This window comes from Nelumbo nucifera, chromosome 5 (assembly GCF_055504915.1).
Source record: "Nelumbo nucifera cultivar China Antique chromosome 5, China Antique-T2T, whole genome shotgun sequence".
Taxonomy (NCBI): domain Eukaryota; kingdom Viridiplantae; phylum Streptophyta; class Magnoliopsida; order Proteales; family Nelumbonaceae; genus Nelumbo; species Nelumbo nucifera.
The window spans coordinates 62394239-62403314 of record NC_142653.1 but is presented as its reverse complement, the minus strand read 5'-3'; the positions used below and the strand labels follow the sequence as shown (position 1 = coordinate 62403314).

Genomic DNA, 9076 nt, shown 5'->3' with positions numbered 1-9076 from the left:
TCCCAACCATATTGATAAATAAATCCATCATTGGCAGCTCAAATTGGGGCATTCATAAGGTTAAAGTCATTGCGATAGGGTATGCACTCCTTTTGATCTGTTTCTTGAGCCAGCATAGAATGCAGGCATCATATTTACCTAGTGCTTTGCTAATTCATCAGAGAAAGGACTGGAGGTCATTATTGGTCATTTTTGTTTACCTCAAACCCCTTTACCACTATCAATACCATTAGTTAGCCTGTTGAGCTATTTCATTAGACCTTCTTCTTTGTTAAACCCGTCAAATCCCCTAGATGCTTCTTTCCTAAGGGCAAAACACATTTAAAAAAAAAAAAGAAGGAAGAAAGAAGAAAAAAGAAGGGAAAAAGAATAAGTCTCATTCGAATAATCTCAGAACATTCAATTCTTAAAGATGTCAAATGACATAACTATCCCTGAGTCAACGGAACTTAAATTGTGCTCGACATGTAGTTGTTTCCTATTGGTTGTGCATTTGATGGAGAAATGATGTGGGAGGCCCTCTTTTGGCCGATTGCTTTATCCCTTTTCGTCAAACCCTTTTTATTATTCATTTCACTAGTTATTCCTTTTGAGACTTTGTAGGAACAATTCCTTCAAATAAACCCTCCTAGGAAGCGGATGTCATATGCTTAATTGTGCATGTGGATTTCAACATTTTGGGAAAGACAAAATAAGAAGAGAAGAAGAAATAAATAGAAAATTTGGGGCAAGTGTGCATAATTAAAAAGAAGAAGAAGAAGAAGAAGAAGAAGAAGAAGAAGAAAAAGAAAGAAAACAAAGCACCAAAGAAAAACTAGGCAACCAATTGCTACAAAGAATGAAGAGAAGAGCAAGAAAGAAAAAAGAAACTAGGGCTAATGTGATGATCAAATCGATAAGGTATCGTTCCATAGGGACATCTGTTCTCAGTTTTTATTTTAACCTTACCCATTTGCATTTCATCCTGTAATAAAGTCCTCCTTGATCACTTGATTGCAGTACCCAAAATATTTAAAGGTATGAAGAGCACTTTGTTTCATTTATGATTGCAAGAGTGTTTAATTGAAGAAAAATGAGAGCAAGAGCATAATCTTGATTAAAAGGACCCCAAGAAAAATGAGGCCCATTTTTCTGCATAAATCCACTAGCCACCCCTCTCTTTCTCTCTGATCCCAGTTTTGTTCACCCTTCTCTATAAAAAGGACTCCAAGGGCCCTGGAGAAGGGGTTGGTCAATTCACCTAGTTCACAAGGCTAAGGTTTCTTGATGAATTCAAGGATTGTAGAAAGGAAGGACGCCCAGATCTTGTCAGGAGGGGTTCCTACAAGCAGTCCAACCAATATGCAACTACCACCACTGGATTTGATCAGCCATCCCTTTCATTTTCTTTATTTTCTTTTATGTTATTTTTTATTCTGACAATCTTTTAGACTTAATTTATGTTTGTTTGTGTGTTTTGCAGATCTGAATTCGTCTAGTTCAAGGCTAAGGTGTCTCGAGGGGTTCGAGGGCTGAACAGAGGGAGAAAGCATGTATTTCGTCTTCCTGGACAGCTACCACCACTGGATCCGAATTTTGGATCATTTTTATTTATTTTTTTTGTTGATTTAGTAGTGTTCTTTAATTTTTGAATTTTAATTATTGCCTTGTTGAATTCAAGACATTTAATTTCAATATTAATACATTTTATATTCTTATTTTCTACAAATTCCATATCTATTTTCCTTTTATTTGTCTAGAACGAAAATAATAATTTTTATTCTTGCTTCCCTGTGGGTTCGACCCTTTCCTCACCACGTACTACGTTGTTTAATACGTAAGGATTGGAAAATTTTACAAATCTCTAAACTGGTGCCATGGGTGTTTGATGACACATCTCGGGCGCACCAAAAATCGCCATGAGTACATTTTGGCTTCACCACCTTAAATTGAACAGCTGATCTCTTTGTGATACATCTCCTTTTACTTATCCAAATTAGAGCAAACCCCTCTTTTGAGGGTATTTCTTGATGAGAACCTTTGATTAGCAATCATTGCATAACTAGCTTATATCCTTGAGGTTTAAATATTGTGATCATCGCTTTCCTAGTTGGAGATGGCGACTTTTACCTTTATTTCTAAGATTGGGATAGTCTACAATTGATAAAAATTGCATTATGGCATAACATGAGTTTTGCTTGTTTCCTAGCATACAGTGGATTACCTAGTTGCATAATGGCATATTTTGAGTTTTTGTTTGTTTCCTAGCATAAGGTGAATTTCTATTTGTGTTGTGGCATATCGTGCTTTTTAGTAGTTTAAAATTTTGCATTATGAATATCATAAGTTTTGCGATTTCTCAACTTTCAGTGGATTGTTTAATTTGCATCACAGACTAATGTGCTAAAAATCTTGAATATCATAAGTTTTGCTATTTCCCGACTTATAGTGGATTATCCAATTTGCATCACGGCTTAATGTGCTAAAAATCTTGAATATCATAAGTATGTGATTTCCCAGCTTACAGTGGATTGCCCAATTTGCCTCATGGCTTAACGTGCTAAAAATCTTGAATATCATAAGTTTTGCGATTTCTCGACTTACAGTGGATTGTCCAATTTGCATCACGGTTTAATGTACTAAAAATCTTGAATATTATAAGTTTTGCGGTTTCTCAGTTTACACTGGATTGTCTAATTTGTATTACGACTTAACATACTAAAATTCTTGAATATTTTAACTTTTGTGGTTTCCCAGTTTACAGTGGATTGTCCAATTTGAATCATGGCTTAATGTGCTAAAAATCTTGAATATCATAAGTTTTGCCATTTCTCAGCTTATAGTGGATTGTCCAATTCGCATCACGGCTTAACATGATAAAAATTTTGAATACTATAAGTTTTGCGATTTCCCAACTTACAGTAGATTATTCAATTTGCACCACAGCTTAACATGCTAAAAATCTTGAATATCAAAAGTTTTGCGATTTCCTGGCTTATAGTGGATTATCCAATTTGCCTCACGACTTAACATACTAAAAATCTTGAATCTTATAACTTTTGTGATTTCTCGGCTTACAGTAGATTGTTCAATTTGCACCATGGCTTAACATGCTAAAAATCTTGAATATCATGACTTTTTGTTGATTTCCCAGCATATAGTGGATTCTTAGTCTTGTGTCACAACTTAACGTGCTTTTCCATAGTTTGATTGTTTGAACATTGCATCATGGCATATCATGACTCTTTTCTGATTTCCTGGCATGCAGTGGATTTTTCAGTCTTGCGTCATGACTTAACGTGCTTTTCTAAAGTTTGGCTGTTTGAATATTGCATCATGGCATATAATGACTTTTTACTGATTTCCCGACATATAATAAATTTTTCATCTTCTATCATGGCTTAACGTGTTTTTCCATATTATGATTGTTTGAACATTGCATCATGGCATATCATGACTTTTTGCCAATTTCCTGGCATATAGTGGATTTTCTGTCTTGCATCATAGCTTAACGTGCTTTTTTCCATATTATAGATATTTAAACCTCACATCGTGGCCTTTTGCTGATTTCCTGACATACAGTGGATTTTCCATTTTGCATCACAACTTTATGATGTCGTAAAACGATTTTGATTACTTTTTAGATAGAAAATGTATTTCCTGATTTTTACAACAGTTTATCGTGTTAGTTTTTGATGTGTTTGACATGCACCGAGCCTTTCTTCCTAAGGGCACACCATTCCTCGAGAATTAGGCAATTGCGCAACAATAAAACTGGATTGAACATGATGAAATGATGTTGCACGGGAACTCCTCTTCTTCACCTTTTCATTTGCTTTAATCTTCCTTCCTCATCTTGCCCCTCTTCCAAGCCCGTCCTTCGCAAAAATCTCTGTATGCTTCTTTTTGTCTTTGTTGTTTTGTAATCTTCTACCTCACAATAAAGAGAGGCAGCTGTCAGCACCCAATTTTTGTTCGGTCCACCGCATGAACCCCAACTTACCCCAAATTCCCGATCAGACCTATTTGATCCTTTTGAAACAACTTACCCCAACTTACCCCAAAAATCCTAACTTTTAGCCCAAAAGCTCTCAGATCCATCATTAAACCTGCCCAATACCTATCCGATGGCCCCGATCAACCCCCATCTACGCTTTGACCCTCAAATCAAACATAACCATCAGACCCAGGACTTCCCAAAACACCTACCCATGAAATTTGAACTCAAGATTCCTCCATTCACCGATTTATCAGGCTGAGATTTCATTATGACACCTTTCATTTGCCTAAACATTCATAACCCAAATTCCCTTGATTTTGACACATCCGAAGGGATAAGATCACCTTTAGACTCTTGACATACCATAACTCCTTGCTCATAATCCTCTTTGGAGTGATTTTGAGATGAATTTTCAAAATTACAAAATCATCCCTAAACTTCCCCAAAATTATGAAATTGCCACTAGCCCCATATAAATTTAAACTTATAACCTAAGTATCTCATTGGGCTTTATCTAGAATCGACTGTTCATCTGTCTCCCCCATTCGAACAAAAACCAGAGGAGCGGCGGTGAACCAGCGGTGCTCCCTTCTCCCGGCCAGTCTTTCTTTCTCTCTTTTCCCTCATTCTCCTCCTCCTCCTTCTTCTTCTTCTACTTCTTCTTCTTCTTCTTCTTCTTCTTCCTCAGAACATCCGAAAATCCACTGTTCATCGTCCCCTTCCTCTCGAATCCAAACTGAAGCAGAGCAGCGGAGACCCCTCCTAGCTTCTTTCTTATTCCCTCTATCCCACTCTTCTCTCACATCGTTTTCTCTTCTCCCTCTTCCCCCTCGACCTTTTCCCTCATTTCCCTATCATTTCTGATCTCTCAACCTCATCATTCGTGGCTCCATCTATCGGGCAGAGCTCGTGCTTGGGAGAAGATAGTCTTTTCACTTTAATCTTCTCGTCCCTATTTTCCTATCGGCTCTATTACTTAGAGATCAATAAACCAAGGTCAAAGTCTCTATTGCTTCGTTCTTATTGGAGCCAAAATCCCAACCGACAGCGGCAAGCTTGAGCACGGATCATCTAAAACATTATCTCGTACTATCGAATCCTGTGTACATCTTGAGCATCGCCATTGTTTGAACGTGTTCAGGCCAACATCCATTTCAAGGCGAGACCAATATCCACTACAAGCTTTAGTTATCAGGGAGGTTAGGTGAGAAAAATTGCTCAAATCCTCCATTGCAGTGCCTAATATGAGGCTAAATTCGATTCAGATAAATCTTCTCCCATGTTTTGATTTTCTTTCTGAAAACATTGCTAGTGATAATTTTATTGGCTAAATCACGCATAATGTTGCATCTCTTTCTCAGTTGTTTCAATAGATTGTTATGTTCATTTTGTTTGGAGTAGATTTGAAGGTGAGATTTGATGGGTTTTGCCGGCTTTTTCTTGGAACTGAGCATATTGTCTTGTTCTTCATCCTGGCTGATTGGATTTGTTAGAATTGCATTATTTGTTGAGTTTTTTTGAGTTTTGGCTTCACGGTACTGAGAGAGGGATTTCGGGTTTATCGGTTAGGGGGACTGTCCATTTGGTAAGAAGTGGGGTTCTCATTGTTTGATAATTAAAAAAGAAAAATATAAAAAATAAAAGAAGGGTAGGGAGCTGAAGAAAAATAGAAAATAATGATAGGGAATTGGTAACAGAACCAAGGTTTCTCACAGGGTAAGAGAACCAAAACAGTAAGAATGATTGGCCGAGAGAAGTAGATTAATTCAATCAAAAGAGTATAAAAAACATATAATAAAAAAATAAAAAGAATAAATAATGCTACAACAAAATTGTGCAAAGGCGGGGTAGAGGGTTTAGTTCAATAGGTTTGGCTATTTAGTTAACAAAGGGGGGAGAATAAGTTGTTGAAAAGGGGAACAACAATAAAAATTGAAATAAAGAAAATATAAAAATAAGTGAAAAAATAAAAAATGGGAGGGATAAAAAATAAAGAAATCTCATAAAACAAATAAAATAAGTAGGGCTCCATAAGAAGATGGCAAAATAAACATGAAAATATAAAAGTAAAAAAATATAAAATTGTAGGCCGGGTTTGTTTCCTTGTGTTGATTTGTTCTTGGCTTGTTTTGCTTCTCTCTATTACTTATGTCTTTAGTTTAATTACATGGTTGCATATTTATGATTGTGCTTATTTGAGACACCATGTGGACCCCACCTTTGGACCCGAGAGAGGGGTGCCTAACCCCTTCCCTCTTCCATTCGAGTCTTATCTGGACCGATTTAGTCAGTGCCTCGGGCTACTGGAGTCACTGTTGAATCAAAACAATTTTGATACCATTCTCGGAGGTCCCATCACCTCAATTTCCTAATTTGATGGGTGGCGACTCCAAATCTATTTCCTAATCTGATGGGTCCCATCACCTAGTGATGTACCATATTCAAATCTAGGGATTATGTGTAATTTTCCAATTTTGCTCATCAATCTCCAAAGTCCAGGGCATAACTGAAAAAATGGTCCGAGTTTAGTGTTTCAACCAAACACACTACAAGTGCTTTGGGTCTAACCCTAGCAGTTAAGACTTCTTTGATAGTACATCAGTGTCAGTTAGTTAAACACTTGGCTCCATATATTAGTATTCTGTTATTTAAACATTACATAATGTCAAAAAATACCCTTATGTATTTTTAAGATCATTATATGGAATAAAATCATCACTAGGGAATGCCTAAAAATTTGAATATATAATTTGTTGTCCATCTGAGAACGTCATCATGGGAGATACTTAGTTACCTAAGAATGATCTAAAAAATATACAAGAAGGGTATTTTTGGTATATGTAATGTTTACCTAACCGATGAACCTAAGTGTCTATTTTTTAAAGTTTAGAGTATTCAAGTGTTACAATTGAAAATTTAGGTACCTATCTGTAACTATCTCAAAATATAGGGTATCTATCTGTAATTTACCGATTTCTTTTTCTTCTTCCTCTACTTTCTTCTCATTCTCTCGTCTCCGCGAACCCCGACCGCCGCTCTCACCACCCATCTTCCTCTCTCTCTCTCTCTCTCTCTCTCTCTTTTTTCTTCATCCCGTTCTTCTCTACTCCCACTCTATCCTTCGTCTCCGTCTCTCACTGTGCCATTGACTCAACTACTGTGACCCCACCGCCAACACCATTTCAACCACCGTTCGAGTCACCACTTCCAGCTTTTCTTCCTTCTTTTTAATTTTTCTTCACTATCGCCCAACCCATCTCACCGTCGACGACAACAATATCGTCGCTGAATACCTACACGACCTGCAAACAGCTACCTCCTTCAGCTTGCATCTCACGTTCAACCTTGATCGAACCCAGTTCTCCTGATCGAATTGCAGCAGCAATCTCAGTCTTGTATCCCATCTTGAAGGCGATATATCATCATCCCACATCTCTACTTCGTCCTTGATTCAATCTAGTTGAACAACCGCCGATGGTTTCAGGTTTGATTTATATTTTTAGTTTCATTCGCCTTTTAGAGTTTTAATTTGTTTTATGGTAAAATATTGATGGAAATACTTATTATTTAGCCATTTGTTTGCATTTGTGTTAGGTAGATTGGACTATTTCACTATCTTGAATGTAAGTTAGAATAGACTAATGCTGGTTGTTATTAGATTGTTCGTTCAAATTGAAAAGCAACGGAATTATGGGCTTGATTAATAATGGGCGTTTCATTTGACATGGGGAATAAGACATCAGAAGCGGATTGGTAGGAATAATTCTCATTAGGATGACCTTACTCTATTTACTTTTACTCAGCATTTCGGTAAAACAATTAGAAGGGCTAGTGCAGCATATCTTCATTTTGATCCTTGGAATAGGTTAGAATATTGGTTTTTTCCTATTTTGCACGTTATTGCTAGGATAAATTAGTGTAGCTGGTGCTTTGGGTGTTCTGGCAATGATCACAATGAATTCTTCACTGTTTTTGTACATATGGCATAAATTAGGAAATGTTCATAGTTTCAATTTCTTTTATTATCAAATAAAGTCAATGTAAGAGCATCTTTAAGGTTTTGAATAACTCTCATTTTTTCAGTGAATTTGCATATTAGGTAGTTGAAACAATTGCCCCTTCATGCCAATGGTCTTCCCACCTACACTCACACCTTGGGTTTAAAATGTCCCTAATTTCCCTATTATTTCCATGACATATTTCCATTTCCATGGGTAGCTATAGGAAATTTTACCAAAATTGACATTTCCCCAACACTACCAGCAAGGTTCAAAGTATCGACACGTATCGGCCGATACGTATTGTTTCGGGACCCTACCGATACGCCCCTATAGTGGGTGTATCGGGGGTTTGACCGGTTCAGGGGATGGAGGAGACCTTAACCGGCCCCCCTGAACCGGTTTCAGAAAAAAAAAAAACTTAAAAAAAATAGTATCGATTCGGGCGTATCGATATTTTGAACCTTGACTACTAGCACTATGTGGAGTACAACAAATAGTTTCCACAACATATTTCCATTTCCACTTCCATAGGTGGTGACATGAAATTTTACGGGAATCTACATATTTCCCAGCGAACACTACCAGTGCTATGTGGAGTCCAAGAGATAGTAGTATAACATAAGTTGGTACAATATTCTAAATATGTTAAGTAAAAATTTTATTGTCCGCTTAACTTACATGGTTACCACTTTTAGCTAGCTCAATATTCATCTCAAACATGAAGTTACGCCCCTATAGTGGGTGTATCGGGGGTTTGACCGGTTCAGGGGATGGAGGAGACCTAAACCAGCCCCCCTGAACAGGTTTCAGAAAAAAAAAAACTTAAAAAAAAATAGTATCGATTCGGGCGTATCGATATTTTGAACCTTGACTACCAGCACTATGTGGAGTACAACAAATAGTTTCCACAACATATTTCCATTTCCACTTCCATAGGTAGCGACATGAAATTTTACGGGAATCTACATATTTCCTAGCGAACACTACCAGTGCTATGTGGAATCCAAGAGATAGTAGTATAACATAAGTTGGTACAATATTCTAAATATGTTAAGTAAAAATTTTATTGTCCGCTTAACTTACATGATTACCACTT

At 36.9% G+C, this 9076-nt stretch overlaps 1 protein-coding gene and 1 long non-coding RNA gene across 4 annotated transcripts in view; both read left to right on the top strand.

The window, feature by feature from the left end:
- Positions 1 to 770: 770 nt before the first annotated feature.
- LOC148791677 (uncharacterized) lies at positions 771 to 1708 on the top strand. The gene is made up of 2 exons (XR_016076229.1): positions 771 to 900; positions 1463 to 1708. It is a non-coding gene; the product is annotated as an uncharacterized LOC148791677 (long non-coding RNA).
- A 2776-nt stretch (positions 1709 to 4484) lies between these two features.
- The window catches only part of PUR2 (Glycinamide ribonucleotide (GAR) synthetase), a 42325-nt gene continuing 37733 nt past the window's right edge, over positions 4485 to 9076 (top strand). For 2 of the 3 annotated variants that reach the window (XM_010247208.3, XM_010247207.3), the window contains exon 1: positions 4485 to 5183. Coding sequence is in view for 1 of the 3 variants with exons in the window: in XM_010247205.3 (XP_010245507.1) it covers positions 7454 to 7463 (10 nt within the window). In the remaining 2 variants the exon portion in view is untranslated. Of the gene's footprint in view, positions 5184 to 6991; positions 7464 to 9076 lie in introns of those variants that run through there. The other variant, XM_010247205.3, reaches the window with a different exon arrangement.